The 17,338-nt window shown below is 37.5% G+C and overlaps 1 protein-coding gene across 1 annotated transcript in view; it reads right to left on the bottom strand.

Annotated features, from left to right (window-relative positions):
• LOC124243330 (uncharacterized) overlaps nt 1-6,681 on the bottom strand; it is a 34,414-nt gene extending 27,733 nt beyond the window's left edge. The window contains exons 1-3 of the mRNA XM_046668940.1: nt 6,515-6,681; nt 5,171-5,307; nt 4,230-4,355 (exon numbers count right to left, since the gene is read on the bottom strand). Of these exons, the coding sequence (XP_046524896.1) occupies nt 4,230-4,355; nt 5,171-5,307; nt 6,515-6,681 (430 nt within the window). The remainder of the gene's footprint in view (nt 1-4,229; nt 4,356-5,170; nt 5,308-6,514) is intronic.
• Nucleotides 6,682-17,338: the final 10,657 nt, after the last annotated feature.

Genomic DNA, 17,338 nt, shown 5'->3' with positions numbered 1-17,338 from the left:
TCTTTTATCCCAAGAACTTAGTACAACTTACACATGGCACATAGTAACCACTCAATAAATGTGTGTTGAATGATTGGCTGTTGGACAGATTAGTTAAATAAACAAACAACAACAAAACCACTACTTCTTCCAGTTCCCAATATAGTTAAGTTTTATGCATAAAAATAGAAATGCCTCCATCCTTCCTCCAGTCCAAAAGGATTCCATGAAATCTCTCTTAGTGAAGAGTATACGAACAAATGGTCTACCTTCTTGTCAGAGATTTCTTTTCTGAAGGTGGAAATCATGTTGTAGACTAGGTGTAATCTTCCGAGAGGAAGTATTGGCATCTCCTTTCCTCTTCCCTTCCTTCCAGGTAAGGAACAACTGGGGCTCCTCCATCTCTCTCCAAACACCTTTTGGTTTTCTGACTCAGGCATAACAAGGTCCTAACAAGACCCCTTTATGCCCAGGTGACCTAGGCATGTAACCCTGGAAAATGTGGCTCTTTGCTCAGCCACAGACGGGGCCCACGGCTCCTCCTAGGAGAGTACTGACTAAACCCCTCTGCCTTCTTGCCATCCACTTTCTTAGCTCTGAACACCACTCAGAGATCTGAACTCTGTTCAGAATTTCCTAGTCTCCACTGAATTTTTAAGAGTTGGTCATTTTGTAAGACATATATGGAAGAAAACACAGAAATGACAATCTTTACTCGACATTTTCCATCTTGAGTTTTTTTCAGACTTACGAAATGCACTTGTTTTACAATACTTAGGAACTTCAGATTTTCTTTCCCTCATTAAAAAAAAAACAGTGTTGAAAATATAATGAAATGTTTTCGTAGATTAAAATTGTATTCCTGTTTGCTGTCATTCAATCACTCAACATGTTGAATTTTTCTGGATCAACGAATATGCCTAAATTTAATTATATTGTTCAGTTGGGTATGTTGTAATACTTGTAAAATATAAAATAGATTGTTCAGCAAGATCCTGCTGCCAGAGAAAACATTACTAAGTGGTTCCTCTAGATAAGTTTGGCCAGAGTGTAACACCTAGGAGCTGCCTTCCTCAGCTCTGGAACCCCCTCACCTGATTCACTTCTCATGAAGCTATAATGGGCCTGAAGGGAGATGGGTTTATCAATGTGGTCCCATGGTTGTCTGTAAAATTTGCAAAAGTAAAATGCTTTTCCTGCAATTTAAGTGCAATAGAACTATCTCTTTTTAGTCTTATCTCCTTTCCACCAAACTCACTTCGTGCTGGAGATGTTAGAGTGGCTGCGGCATTTTTCGGGTTCAACTAAGCAGAGGTTGAGTTAAGACGATGACATTTAACTGTATTTTTCAAATATGTTTTAGAATGTTTCAATCAAACAAGTTAGAAATGACAGATTCCCAATTTTCTCATATAGGAGAAACTTCACATTTTTAAATTTATTCATTAAAAAATGAAAAAAATTAATTAATGAAGTATAAGGAAACAGTCATAAAGATGAGTAAGAAATCAAGAGAAATTAATCTGTCATCGAAAAGTGAATTGTCACAAAAAAAATCAGATTATACCAAAGGAAATAATTCATTAAGAAAAAGAGATATATTTATAAGAAAAGTAATGAATAGACTCTTGGATTATTTGATAATACAAATAATGAAGAGAAGCAAATTCTATGCACACATTGGAAAAATATTTAAAATTCTCCTCACTTGACATGAAATATTGATATGTACATATATGTAAAATCACTTGGAGGGCTTGTTAAACACAGATTGCTGGGTTCTGCCCTCAGAGATTCTGAATCAGTGGCTCTGGAAAGGTCGGTGGGTAGGGTCCGGAGGAGATGAGAACTTGCATTTCTGATAAGTTCCTGGGTGATGTTGATGCTGCTGATTCAGGGGCCACACTTGGAGAACCACTGATATTTTTTACACAATGATCTCATGTTTCTTCTTTCTTTTGCCTTTATTGTTGTAAACTTAGTAGCCTGTTCCATACTTAAACAAATGGCTATCAGTAAATATTGTCTTACACTAAAAGGGATAATATTCTGATTGCTTCTGCTTATTTACTCTCTGCTTTCTTGTATAGAAATCATTGTCTCCAGAATATGTTTACCACCACCTGTTGTCTTCCACCAGTTAATTTCTGACCTTAATGGTGCATACTTGAATTCTGAAGAATTCAGATGGAAAATTACTGCCATGTTCAACGTTTTCAAGAGTTTGAATGAAACCACTTAAATATTTTTTTAATTCAAAAGATTAAAGCAAAACCTGAGAGTCATTGCATAATGAAAAAGCTTGTTATTTTCAACATGGTCAGAATGATCATATGACCGAATGTGACAATTATGCTTACTGAGGGGGTAGTTATATTTTATGAAATTGAGGTTTCGGTTAACTGTTCCAGAGAACCCACATGAGTGAGTGAATTTAGGGCATTTAAGTCATTTTTACTCAGTTGACAAGGTGATAATTGATTCTAGATTACTTGGCACATGTAACTGTCCCTGGCAAGTTTCTGAGTTCTACCAGATGTTGCGCACTGCTTTTAGAATGGTCATGAACAGCTTCTCATGAGTTGTGTGTCACTCCACTGCTGCAGGGAAACAAAAACTTCATGCTTCATTTCATCAAAATGTGAATCCTTGGGCATCCGTGTCTTATATAGCGCATCTCTTACTCTCTGATGGGGACAGAAACCAATTCACTGATCTGCACAGTGGTTGTATGTCACTGATTTAGACCCAAAACTATAATTTAAGCAGATTTAAGTGAAAACTCACCTCCTTCCATGACAAACTAATGTTTCCATTTTTCATCTTTAAAGTTTACACGCAAAATGTAACACAGATGTCCTCATATGTTTTATAAAGGAACATGAGCAAAGTTTTGTGACTCATGGAAAAAAGCAGACAGTCCCACTTGCAACCTTCCTGATATGGTATTGAATTTTATTATTGCTTCCAAAAAAGACTTTTAAGCAGCAAGTAAGGGACTTCTGTGAAGATGAAGTGCACATGCTCTTCCCTATTCCTCCTGTTAAGTGTCCCCTGGACATTATGTATAAGACAAACGTAAGAAAACTCTGAAAGGTTGAGAGAAAAAAGCAGACCTCCCGTCTCAAAGAACAATATGGTGATGAGTTCTTGGGGATTTTTCTGTTTTGTGGTTTTTGGCTTTTTGCCTCACGTATCCCCAAATTTGGAACTGAAGAATCTAGTTACCTGGAAAGGCCAATGGATACAGACAAAAAGACCAAAAAAACAAAAACAAAAACAAACCAACAGAAGCCTGTTCTCTATAGCCAAAAGACCAGGTAAGGGACATCCTAGAAAGACAGAAAAATTTTAAGCCATAACTGCATGACTTCAGTCAAACACCACAGAAGAAACTTTGACTCCATCACCACTTATGCAGGCAAAGGCCAAGAGGGGAGCCTAGACTTCACCCCATCCAGCAGTGACGAGTCTCCTCGCTGTCCCTACTGGGCTGGATCAGAGGAATGGAGTGTCAGGACGCGCTCCACTACCCACTGGTAAAGAGGCCACTCCCCTCCTCCAGAGGTCAGTGGAGGCCACTTGCAGAGCAGTTAGGAGGAGCTCCTGCCCCTCCCAGACAGGGAGGTATCCGTGGCTCATCGTGTAGTGCTGGAAAGTAAGAAAATACTCAAACAACAACAGCAACAACAAGAAAAAAACCACATTGATGCAGGTATGTCAAACGGGCAAAGGAGCCAACTGAAAGAGCTCCCAGGGACCAAAGCTGGAAAACCTTGAGGAGCAAGATAAATTTTTTAAAAACCTTAGATTGTAACCCAAAGTACAAAGTAAGTATCAGTGAGTCCATCCTGATATAAATAAATGATTGACTAAATTAACAAATGGAAGAGAAGAGGCAAATTTCCTATGCAGAAGAATTCCAAATACTTTATGTAGAGAGGGGAGCATAACTCCCCACTCCTTAATGTGGCCTGCACATAGCGACTTCCTTCCAAAGAGCACAGCATGGAAAGGGGGAAAAAACCATGACCTTCAGTGCAGAAACGTCACACACACTACCTCAGCCAGGTGATCAAGGTCAGCATCAACAGGAATAAATCATGTGTACCCTGCATATGTATTCTCGATATGATGTGGTGAAAATGGCACTTTACCTCTGTGGTCTTCCTCCCCAGCACACATGACCCTAGTGTAATCATGAGAAAAACATCATAAAGTTCCAATAGAGACATATCCTACAACAATACCTGGCCAGGACTTCTCAAGAACTGTCAAGGTCATCAAAACAAGGAAAGTCTGAGAAATTGTTGTAGCCAAGAAGAGCCGAAGGAGAAATGGTGCCTTAATGTAAGATGGTGTCCTAAAATGGGATCCTGGGAGAGGAAAAGGACATTAGGTAAAAACTAAGGAAATGTGAATAAAGTATGGACTTTAGATAATTGGTTTATTAATTGTAACAAATATACCATAGTTACGTAAAATGTTAATAGGGGAAACTGGGTGCATAGTATATGGTAACTCTGCACTATCTTCTCAAATCTTAAATAAAGCCTATTTTTAAAAAGTAAGAAGAGACTTGATGTTACTAATCAGAATTTAATTAAAAGTCAAATCTAGAGTTCCTAATGATAACTTTGAGCAAAGCAAACTTAAGAAGATCTACACGGCAAATTACCATCTTATTGCACCTATGTGAATAATCAGGCCAAATTTAATAAGATTGAGATAACCATTATTTTGAACAAAAGTAATCTTTCTTTTTAGATTATCTTTGATCACAAGGGGGTGACTATAGAGAGAAATTTTATTTCAATAGAAAACCATGAACACCGTTCTGGGTTATCAGATTCTAGCCCTGCTCATTGTCTTTGAAATAGTATTTCATACCTGTTTATAAATTGTAGGTAACTGATGAATACACAAACTCTGTCTTGTTTGGTTGAGATTTAGTTGACTTCCTTCTCCGCTCTCAAAAACTAGTTCCATTACCCACCCGTAAATTAGACTAGGTACTGTTACATTGCACAAATTGTCAACCCTTACCAAACTTGCGATTCTTCCAGTTCCCTTCACTATCTGGCTACAGCCCTCCAAACTAATGTTTCCAACTTTTCTCCTTCCCTCCTGACTCGGTATCACTGGGAACAAAAACGCGACTGCACGTGCCCTTATGGAGACTCTAGGTTACCTTGTTGCTGGCCTTTCCCCCAGGATCCGTAGAAGCACTGCAAGCTAAAGCCTGATGACATAGTATCAGTAACGAAGGACTCATCACCACGGCGGGTCAGATTTTTCCCCGGACACGTTGCTCTCTGGGCATGTGACCTGTGCAGTCACAAAGGGCCCCGCACTCAGAAGGGTTCCACACTTGGTTCAATACTCTGTTGTTGACATCTCGAAATTCTTAATAATTTTTGAACAAAGGGACCTGCATTTTCATTTTGCACTGGGCACCACAAATGATGTAGCTGGTCCTGACTATGAATACTACAGTGGTATTTGTGGTAAGAACTTTTTCCGTTGATCAACATTACACAGGTGGAAAAGTGAGGGTAAATGTTTACCAAATAAAGTCCTGTCATATTTCTTGATCATCAACTTTCTAAGCCTACAATGCAAATCGTATTTACACTGTCACTGATGTAACACACATAAATATGAATATGACTCTAACCAACTATGCATTGTGAACAGTCAATCATAGGACACAAGCCCAATTCACTGACTTTAATAACTGATGTGAACAAAATTGCTGCTCATAGAGAAAACTGTCAGTGAGGTCAACTTTATCCTGGAATCCTCCACATTCCCTTTCTGCCCACCTTATCCTCTTGCACTTTCCTTCAGGAAGAAAGTTCCTCCCATTTCCAATCTGTTTTCACGATAAGAGTCTCACATGTTGTTTTCATCTTACAATGAATTTTCTCCAATTAGTAGCTCATTTTGGAATATTTTTATTTTGTCAACTCACTTCTAATCCTGGGATGCAACATCCTCTCCAGTCAAGAAATTAGAAAGATCGAGTTTGAAACCGACAGAGACTTTCCTGAGGTCTCTGAAGCTTTGCTAAGGTAAAGTATAGACCTACTATTAAATGATATATTTATAAAACGGCAGAATTTTTCCAAAAGGATATTTGCCATGATTATTTTAGATTAAAATTTTTGTAAACTATAAAAAGAAACTGAATTCATATGTTACTAATATAGTTTGACTTAAACAGAAAAATTATTCCAAACTTCTAGATGTTTTTTTTCTTTAGAAGTTTCATTTATTTCTTGGTTTTTATAAACTATTGGTTTTGTAAGGGTTTAGATTGAGATAAATAGATGGATTATAAATCTCTGTCTCTAATGAATTGCTTTACTCAATTCACAAAGACTTACTTTATTCCATTCACAGGTAACTTTACAAAAGAGGGAAAATATCTAAATTTACAGTATAGCTGTTGGCATAATGTCCTTATCTGACCAAATTTTGACCAGAAAAAAATGCCATATTTCTACTAAAATAATAAAGCATCCATAAATACCTCAATGCATGAGATAGCACTTCACTTGGCAACCTGTCCCGGGAGGTGGGACAAATGGAAGATCTTTGGTGCTCGGCAATTCCCTGCTGTTCCAACAGCTCAGGATCACCCGTACGTTGACCTGGTTTATGACAGATAGAGCTTATCGAAGAAGGAACTGAAGGCATTTTATACTGCTATGTATTTTTGTATTTTTGTCTTAGGTAAATTGACATATTGCATTTCAATAGCTCTTTGAGATACTTAATATTTGTTTGTGGTATTAGAAATCAAAACACTAAATGTTTTTATATCCAGCACCTCTTCTCTGACCTGCACAGTTTTCAACCTTTTCAAAGCCAACTTCATCTTTCTTTTTAATGTACCTGTACTGTAATAGAAACATCATTTACACATAATCAAGGGTCTGTTTTCTAAAAGAAAACATCCTATCTTTTTCTTCCATAAGAAAGTATTGCAACATGATAGTCCATATAGAAGAGTTAAATAAAATAGTTTCTTCCTAATTTCCGCATTACAACATGCATTCTGGTTCAATTTCTAATCTCAAATATGTATTCTAGCCTTTTATTAATTTCACTGGGAAATATACTCAAAACGTATTTGAAGAGAAAATTGCACCAGAGGTTGATAAACCTTTCAAGGATAAAGGTACAATTGAAATATGCAGTGAGATCTATATCTTCATTATTCAAATGATGTTAAATGTCCATCAGGGTTATACAATGACTTTTCTTAGTGTCTCAGATACTTGATGTGTAAGTAGAGGTTATGCTGTTCTGCTTTTCTGCAGTCTGGTCTCCCGGATGTACAGAGCATACAGGTCAGATACTGATGTCATTGCTTATACATCTCACTAGATGGCGCCAGGAGCATCTAAAATAGCTGACTACCACACACCAGTGTCCTGAAATATTTATGTCATTTCCTTAAATCGCAGAATATTCCACTTCCGAATGAAAAAGATATTTTTAAATTACTTCTGTACATTTTGTGTGTTTATGTATACCTAACAAAAGCTCTTCTTTCAATATTTAAAAACACCACAGAATTTCATTAGAAATTGTACATTTTTTACCTATTTAAGCATTGCCAACTTTTTTCAGACTGGCTTTCCTTCTTTGCTTAAGAACTATTTATGAAGATTACTCTGCTGAGTATCATTCTGCCAGGCTGCTAAGGCTGCACTTATAGTACCTTAAAAGCTTATTTTTTCAGAATGTATAAATGTCCACAAGAAAATTAGAAATAGTGGCTGATAGAAGGTAAAGTGCTTTATCTAAAGTCAGATAAACAAGCTAATGGCCACACTGGACCCAACTTTTCAGCCTACATAATCAGGAATCATTAAATTACAGTTTTTCTGACCCTAAAGACTTAGTGCATGAAGCAAGCAGTGAAGTGGGTTGGAAAATCATGGCCTCAAACAAACAGAGTGGAATCCTTCATTTTGCTGATGTTGGGAAACAGTTTCTAATTTCCAGACTGCTGACTCTCCATTAAATAGTTGAAGTTTATCGGCGTATAATTTCCACTAGTATATGGGACAGATTGTTTTTCTGCTTATTTCTTATTTGATTAAAGTGTCAGTGTTATGGATCAAGTGAATGTGAGGGACTGGATGTTCGCAGGGTTGGCATGAGCTCTCCTTTGGTACAGGTAGAAGGATAGACTGAGAAGGGGGGCGAGGAGGGAGGAGCACAGAGACAGCCCTACACAGTTAAGCCCAGGAGGATGTTCAAGAAGACAACGAGAAACCTAGCATTCGCTTGAAGGTGTCAGTTACACCAGATGCTCTCTCACAGTTGGCCCCAGGGATTTTTGCAATGCCTTAAAGGCAAATTCTTTGGACACAAATATGTTTTGATTTGTTAGCACCTGCTGATGTTTTGCACAGAACTGTCGTGGAACGAGATACTTTCTGATCAAATAGGTCAAATAATTAAAACCTTATTTTGGTTATCAATCGAAGATCTTTGCTTTGATTCAATTGCTCATTTATCTCTATATTTATTTAATAATCTGAAGGCTGGTTTGTGCAAAGAATATTCAAAGCGGTGAGGACTACTTTTTAAAAATAGGTTTAAATGAGTTTGACTTCTGGAAAAAAAAATCTGCCGTTTTGGAACAAAAAGGCAAGTGAATGGACATCTTTTGTAACATTTAATAGGTCTCAACAATATATACTACACAAGTAGAAGGCAAAGATATGTGTTTGTCTTAGGAGTGAATTCTAAATTCATAGATTGTTTACTGATTTCCAAACAATTAGCTCTGAAGCCATATCCGATATTGAGAAAGCATGAAACTCTATACTGGTTGCTAGGCATGTGATCCTAGGTGGGATATTAACACCTCTAAGTCTCAGTTCCTTGTCTCTAATGTAGGGATAATACCTACCTTTCACAGGTTGTTAAAAGGATTAAGTGAATTTAAATGTCTAGCTCAGCCTGGCACTTACTGGATGCTCAGCCGATATGATATAATTTTCTCCCTTCCCCCAGCTCCCTTACTTACTCAGAGTGATGGGGGTATTATTTAAAAATGGGCAGGCATGCACTAAATGAAATGCATTTAAAAATAGTAAAACAATCTTTATTTTGTCAATGGGAATATTCACTATAACTGAACAATGTAAATTTCTTTAAAAACATATAACTGCCTGTTTTCCATTTCTCTAAAGTAGAAATTACTCAAACAGAATATATCAGTGTCTCTTGTAGTCTTACCTAACAGTTCTATAAGATGATAGCTGTTTGCCTCCATTTTTTCACTTGTCTAGAAAGTGGAAAAGAAAGGGAATGCAACTGCCCCTGGCACCCACTCCCCTACGCCACCTGGGTAATTCCCCTTGGTACTGCATAAGACAAAGTGAATCAGACAATTAAAGAGATGATTTCATTCAGGCTATTACAATAGGAAGAGCCCCTTCTCCCCCTAGATGCAAAGATCAGAGTGTCTTGGAAGGTCGTTTGGCCTTAGACTTTTACAAGGAGGAGCAGACAAGTTACAAGTAAGGGGATTTATGGTTAGGATTGAATTGCCATCAGGGGAAATTCAGTGATTAGCTGAATGGGAAATGTTTGTCTCTGAGTCTAGCTAGTTTCAGGAGGACAAACAGTTCTAATCTTAGCTAATCACTCATGAGACAAAGAATAGAGAATTGGTTAGGAGTGAAAGGAGACAGATTTGTGTCTGGTTATGTCAGCAGTTTCAGGCAAAAGGGGAAAAGTCTATATTTGTCCTTGTTACAGGTAAACAAGGGAGACCTCCAGGAGTCTTCTAGGACTCACGAGAAAGAGTGGACAGCAAGTCTCATCTAAGTCATATGCGGGAGGGTGGTTCTTTTCAATAGGCTGTTTTCCAGAACACAAAATTGTGGGAGATTTTGGGGAGATCTCTTAGCCTTCACTATTTTCTGGAGCTCAGGTAAAGTTCAACATTGTCAGTCCCCTCTACCTTTTTGTTCAAGAAAAATGAATATCATTCACTGCTGAACAACTCAGAGGTGACCATGAATCTCCACAGTGAGATGAACCGGGGTCTAAGAAATACTCTTGTGAGGACTCCTGTTGGAGTTGTACCTGCAAAATTAATTGAATCCTCTACTGAGAAGTAATGGCAAGGTCAGTTGTCTTAGAACCCTGGAGATCAGTCCTGTTAAACGGGAGAGGGCTTAAATGAAAAATAGAAATATTAATATAAAAAGTTAGGTTAAAGTGAAGAGCGAGGAGTTAAACTCTGAGAATATTCAGTCCAGTGGATTCCAAGGGTTGGTGGATGGAACTCTTGATTATGGAGCACAGCTCATTGAGTTTCTTGAAGTTAAGACATCAGTGCTCTTAGTGATGTCTAGTCTTGGTTACTTCTTGTATAAGGACATGCACAACTCAAGCGTTTCACAAAACTTCCTTAGTGGTCCACACAGTGACTTGTTCAGGGAGAAATCCAGCCCATGCATGTTCTTCTGTGGTGATATGTCTTTCAGGGTTGATACCATGTCGACAGGCTTTAGCTCTCAGTGTTTCTTCAGATCCTGGAGGGAAAGGCCAGCAATAAATAACGTAGAGTCTCTATAAGGATCTGCGCAGTCAGGTTTTTCTTCTTGGTGGTGCCAAGTTAGGAAGGAAGGAGAAATGTGGAAACATGTGTTGGAGGACAGCAGCCAGATGGCAAAGGAACTGGAAGAATTGCAAATTTGGTAAGGGTTGACAACTTGTGCAAGGTAGCAGGATCCAGTCCAATTTACAGGTAGGTAATGAAACTACTTTTTCCACAGTGGAGAAGGAAGTCAATTAAATCTCAACCAAACAAGACAGAGTTTGCATATCCATCAGTTGCCTGCAATTTACAAAGAAGTACAAAACAATTCAAAGACAAAGAGCATACTGCTATGTCAATGATCATTAGCCATCCTACTCAAGCCTCCACATTGAAAGACCATCTTAAACCAAACATCAAACTCTCAGTTAATATCAGAACTTGACCTTGCCTTTGAAGACACAGCCAAAGCTCTAAGTGGTATTCTCTCTTCCTTCCCACAATAAGCAATACACTTAACTTTGTCTTGTCAACAAGTTGTGTGAATGATATATGTGGCAAGATGGCATTTGACAATTAAATATCAAATTCTGTTGGGTTGAGGAGTTGAGTGGCTTTTGGGTACCAATAACGAAAAGGAGGCCTAAATATGGAACTGAGTCAGATTTTCAACTGAAACATCTTCCTAAGAAGAAGATCTTGTGTCTTAATTAATCTTAGACTTAAGAAATTTGAGGCAAGTTAAATTTGAGGCAGTGTGAGAAACAGATAACATTTTGTGTTTGTATATCAAACAAAATTTACTCAAGTCTTTAGAGAGGTTGATTCAGTTAGGTTAAGTTTGTTTTATGCAATGTTAAACTCTATTAAACAGGCTTTGTGAACCTTCTCTAGCATGGTCATGAAAAGGAAATCTTTAATCTGGGACTAATCATAACATCCAAACAAATAAAATTCTGATTTTAAATTTAGTAACCATTTGTGTTGCATTTAATTATGCTTAAAATCAACATAATTTCTCACTAAAGTTAATTAACCACAACCACCACCATAAAAATTCGGGAGAGCAGCTTCCATGTAACAATTTTAAAATATATATTTTCTGACTCTTTGAGGTTATAGGAGACTCTTTAAAAATTAGAACACTTGAATATAAAAATATTTCCTGATTTCTGCATCTGGTAATTCCTTTAAATAATGTTTTTATTCCAAATTTTGTTTGAAAAAGGTTTATGTAATTCCTATTAAAGGGGAATACTTATTATTCATATGAATAGACCTGTGAGATTACATGTTGAATACCCAAGGGCACAGATGAAACTCCGGCCTATGGTCACTGCATTTCTGGGTACAGTGCTTGTTCATATTCTGAGTTTCTTGGGTACACGAGTATAAAATGATACTATCTTTATCATTTGGTCATTTCCACCCAGTTCAGAGCCAAGCTCTTCACGGCTTCCATGCTCTTTTAGTAGCTTCAGTCAAAACTCAGTTTGCTTAGAAAATATGTGTGACACAGAGGGAGGAAACAATGATTTTAAAAAGATGAAGAAAAGGATAATAAATTAGAGATACCAAAATGTAGCTCTGAAGCTAAGATATTTTCCAAAAGTATTATAAATGAGAACAAAAGTTGGTCCTGTCTTAATATAATCAAAATCTAGGAAAATCTTTAGCCATGAAATTTCCTGTTTTGTTCCCAGTGTTTTGTCAATATTATAAACACATAGACAATAAAATAAAAACAATTGAAAAAATACAACCACAGCCAAGGGGGAAAAAATCAATAAACACATCTAGAAACTAAAACTTGTTTTCTGTTATGTTTGGACAATCATAAACAGGAGTGTGTTAGGAGAAGATTATTCCCCTCCCCTGCCTCAGGCTTTAATTTCTGAGGTTGTGACTGTAGCTCGGCAAATGGATTAACAGCTCACTTTGGCTTTCAAGTCACTGGTGAGGTACAATTGTGACTGAGCTAGTGGGAATTACCGAGTAACGTTTATGAGACTTACCTAACCATTGTGCTTGTCTGTAAATGTCAGAATGAACTACTTATTAGTATTTCATGGGTACAATCAATACCACTAAAGGAAGTTAAACAAATTTGACTAGAAGTTTAAAACATACTTCTGGGGCCAGCCCGGTGGCGCAGCGGTTAAGTTCACACGTTCCACTTCGGAGGCCCGGGGTTCACCAGTTTGGATCCCGGGTGTGGACATGGCACCGCTTAGCAAGCCATGCTGTCGTAGGCGTCTCACATATAAAGTAGAGGAAGACGGGCACAGATGTTAGCTCAGGGCCAGTCTTCCTCAGCTAAAAAGAGGAGGATTGGCAGCAGCAGATGTTAGCTCAGGGCTAATCTTCTTCTTCTTCAAAAAAAAAATACTTCAAAGGTACTTTGGATTAGAACTGGCAACATTTTTGCGAAATAACCATTGGAACACACTTCAAGGCTACATACTTCAAGTTATTCTACTGTGACACTCTTAATATTTTCACTAGGAGGTGTATTTTTTATCTTTCTAACTGTTCTATTTGCCTCTTTTATTTACTTGTACATAATATACACCTATATGTGTCTATTCATTGAGATAATAATATTTTTTGAGTGTCTCCTATGCCACTCAAATGATGGAGATCTGCTCCTGCCCTCACAGACCTTCTGGTCTAGAGACGGACGCAACTACAATACACTGTGGTGAAATGTGATAAAATGGAGAAAGTTCAGTATGATTTGGAAGTCTCAAGGAAGGGCACCAAACAACTTTAGGAACGGAGAAAAGAGGAGTCAGGAAGGCTTCCTGGAGAATGTAGCAAATAAGGTGAAAAGGTAAGTAGGAATAAGGCGTGTAGAGGTGGCAAGAGAGGATGGTCACCAGCAGAGATCTTCATGGGCCCTGTATATTCGTAGGCTGTGACTGAAATCAATCAATACCAGACTGTGAGCACTTTCAGAGCTAGAACTCTCCCTTATTTATTTATGTAAACTTGCTGCCCTGTTCAGGGGTTGGCGCTTAATAGGTGTGCTGTAAACGTGTGATCAAAGAAATAAAGGGAGAGATTCAGATAGTTACAGCGTATCCAGGAAGCAGGCACGAAGCTGTTGGAGGATGAGGTTTCCTGATACCCTGGTACAAGTGATCCTAGTAGGTCACAGAAGGTAAGTTCATCAGGTCAAAGATCCTTAAGAGTCATGCCTTCTGACAGGTATAAATCATGACTCAGGCGAGACATGTTTCTCGTGCTAAGATGGGCCATAGGACAAGAGTAGATCGAGATGAGAGAGGTTGGTGCATGAATCAAAGAAAAGTTGTGAACTAGCTGGAAGAAAGTCATGAGAGCAGGAAAGAGCAAAAAGCAATAGGTTAAAAAAAGGTGGAAAGTAAATATAAAAGTTTTTGACTCATAAGTTTAAGAAAAACTGGGAATAGAAGGATGAACAAGTGAAGGAAGAACAAAAAACAGCAACAGAAAATAAGTCTGAATATCCATTCCAAGTCAAACTCGTGAGAACAACTACAAAAGGAATACCCACCGGACTCCTTTGTCTATCTTATCAAGGACCTTTGACTAGAAAAAAATATACATTTTATTATGACAGGAACCAAGAGTTTCTACAATATTATTGAATGAAATGTTTGTCAGACAAATAGCTGTTGTTGATAATTGTTGGAAACTATTGCCCAACTTTTTTTCCTTCAAACAACATTCTTTTTCCTAACATATGTTTATGACATTTGCCTAACCACAAGCAAACAGTCAAATTATTTTGTTTATAACTTCAAACCCAAAAGCTTGTTCCGAACAGAAATATGAACCAGAAATAAATTACATGGTAAATCAAACCCTCGTTTTGGGGCTAGGACGCTCTGCAAAGTGGTTTACAATTTGTTCTCTGCAGTGTAAACGAAAACCCCAAGATACTGGCAGGAGAGGAAGGCTTTTTCTTCTTTTTAAATTATGTTTTTGTATGCATGAGAAGCAGACTTCGCAAATAGAAATCTCCTCATTTTCCATAAATTTGAAAGAAAAGTGACCCTTGAGAAAGTGATCGTTTTTTTTTCCAAAACATATGTTCATTTATTTCTTTTTCAGGTATACATTATTACATTTTGATTTCTGTGTAGATCACACCATGTTCACCACTCAAAAACTAATTACCATCCGTCACCACACACATGTGCCCAGTGATCCATTTCACCCTCCTCCCTCCCCACTTCCCCTCTGGTAACCGACAATCTAATCTCTGTGTCTATGTGTTTGGTGGTGGTGGTGGTTTTATCTTCTACTTATGAGTGAGATCATACAGTATTTGGCTTTCTCCCTCTGACTTATTTTGCTTAGCATAATACCCTTAAGTTCCATCCATGTTGTCACAAATGGCAAGATTTCATCTTCTTTACGGCTGAATAGTACTCTATTATACATATATATACCACACCTTCTTTATCCATCTGTCCCTTGATGGGCACCTAGGTTGTTTCCAAGTCTTGGCTACTGTGAATAATGCTGCAATGAACATAAAGGTGTATGTATCTTTATGCATTTGTGTTTTCATGATCTTTGGATAAATACCAAGCAGTGGAATAGACGGATCATATGGTAGATCTATTCTTAATTTTTTGAGGAATCTCCACACTGTTTTCGATAGTGGCTGTACCAGTTTGCATTCCCACCAGCAGTGTATGAGAGTTCCCTTCTTTCCAAATACTCTCCAACACTCGTTATTTCTTGTCTTGTTATAGCCATTCTGACTGGAATGAGGTGATATCTCATTGTAGTTTTGATTTGCATTTCCCTGATAGTTAATGATGTTGAACATCTTTTCATGTGCCTGTTGGCCATTTGTATATCTTCTCTGGAAAAATCTCTGTTCAGATCTTTTGCCCATTTTTTAAGTGTGTTGTTGGTTTTTTTGTTGTTAAGATGTATGAGTTCTTTGTATATTTTGGATATACATGGTTTGCAAATATCCTCACCCAATTGTTAGGTTGTCTTTTTGTTTTGTTGATGGTTTCCTTTGCAGTCCAGAAGATTTTTGTTTGATGTATTCCCATTTGTTTATTTTTGCTATTATTTCTCTTGCCTGATCAGACGTGGTATTTGAAAATATACTGCTAAGACTGATGTCAAAAAGTGTACTGCCTGTGTTTTCTTCTAGAAGTTTTATGGTTTCAGGTCTTGAAAGTGGTAATTTTTAAATATAAAAATGCCTTTTTCAAGAGAAACACAAATTAAAACTACACTTAGATATGACTTCTCACCCATCACATGGGCATAAATCCCAAAACTTGAAAACCCACTCACTTGGTTAAGCTACAGGGAAACAGTGCCCCTGATTTAGAGCTAGCACTACTGCAAAATGTGACAACCCCTGTCATATATGGAGGAAAATCTGATGATATCTAAAAAGAAGTACATATGCATTTACCTTTTAATCCAACAAATCCGCTTGCAGGAACCCACTCCAAAGATACACTGACAAAATATGAAAATACATATGCACAAAAGATTCATTGACATTTTGCTGTAATAGGTAAAGAATGGACATAACCCAGATGTCTGATTACAGGACTAGTTGAATAAAAATGATGTTCCACACGATAGAGTATTTTATATCTGTAAAAATAATAATAAAAATATGTTTAAAAAATAAGATTTTCTATATAGTATGGAGTTATCTGCAGGACACATTGAATTAAAATAGAGATACAAAGGAAAAGGATGCATAGCATACTACTGTTTAGCTTAAAAAGGAGACATGAGAATATTTCTACATTTTCCTTTATTTTGTCTATATTTTAGACAATGGAAGGATAATCTATACAGGAAATAGGATGGAAGAGATAAGGACAGAAACTAGATTTCTTAGTATGCATGATATTTTGTAGATTTGACTTTGAAACCATGAAAATATTTTACTTAGTTATAAAACTTATTTTTTAACCCCTAAATATTTAAAGGAAGGGAAACAAATGAAACTGAATTCACTGGCAGCATCTCCACACCAAGTGACTCTTTCCTTTTTTTTTTGTGAGGAAGATAGGCCCTGAGCTAATGTCTGTTGCCAATCTTCCTCTTTTTGCTTGAGGAAGATTGCCACTGAGCTAACAACCATGCAAATCCTCCTTTATTTTGCATGTGGGACGCCACCACAGCATGGCCTAATAAGCGGTGTGTGAGTCCATGCCTGGGATCTGAACCTGCGAACCTTGGGCCACTAAGGTGGAGCACAAAAATTTAACCACTAAGCAATCTTGCCAGTCCCCTCAAGTGACTTTAAGACACAGTAATTTAATTGTACATCCTTAGTGGTATGTACCCTAAAAATAAAAAAGAGTATTGAACTGTATTTAAGGAACGTCCTATTGGCATGGTAACATTTGCATTGTTATTTTGAGGCTAGGATGTGTATTGTGGAACAAAGTAAATACTTTTATTAACAAGGATTTTCACCATAAGAAAAAGGAGATACATATAGAAGAACTCAAGGGCTGGCCTGGTGGCACAGTGGTTAAATTTGCAAGTTCTGCTTCAGTGGCCCAGCTTCACCAGTTCGGATCCCAGGTGTGGACCTATGCACTGCTTGTCAAGCCATACTATAGCAGGTGTCCTACATATAAAGTAGAGGGAGATGGGCACAGATTTTAGCTCAGTGCCAGTCTTCCTCAGCAAAAAGAGGAGGATTGGCAGCAGATGTTAGCTCAGGGCTAATCTTCCTCAAAAAAAAAAAGAACATGAAAGTTAAGTAAAAGTTTCTAGTCCTGAATTTTATTGGAG

This window comes from Equus quagga, chromosome 8 (genome assembly GCF_021613505.1).
Source record: "Equus quagga isolate Etosha38 chromosome 8, UCLA_HA_Equagga_1.0, whole genome shotgun sequence".
Lineage (NCBI taxonomy): Eukaryota > Metazoa > Chordata > Mammalia > Perissodactyla > Equidae > Equus > Equus quagga.
This window is presented reverse-complemented; position numbering and strand designations above follow the sequence as displayed.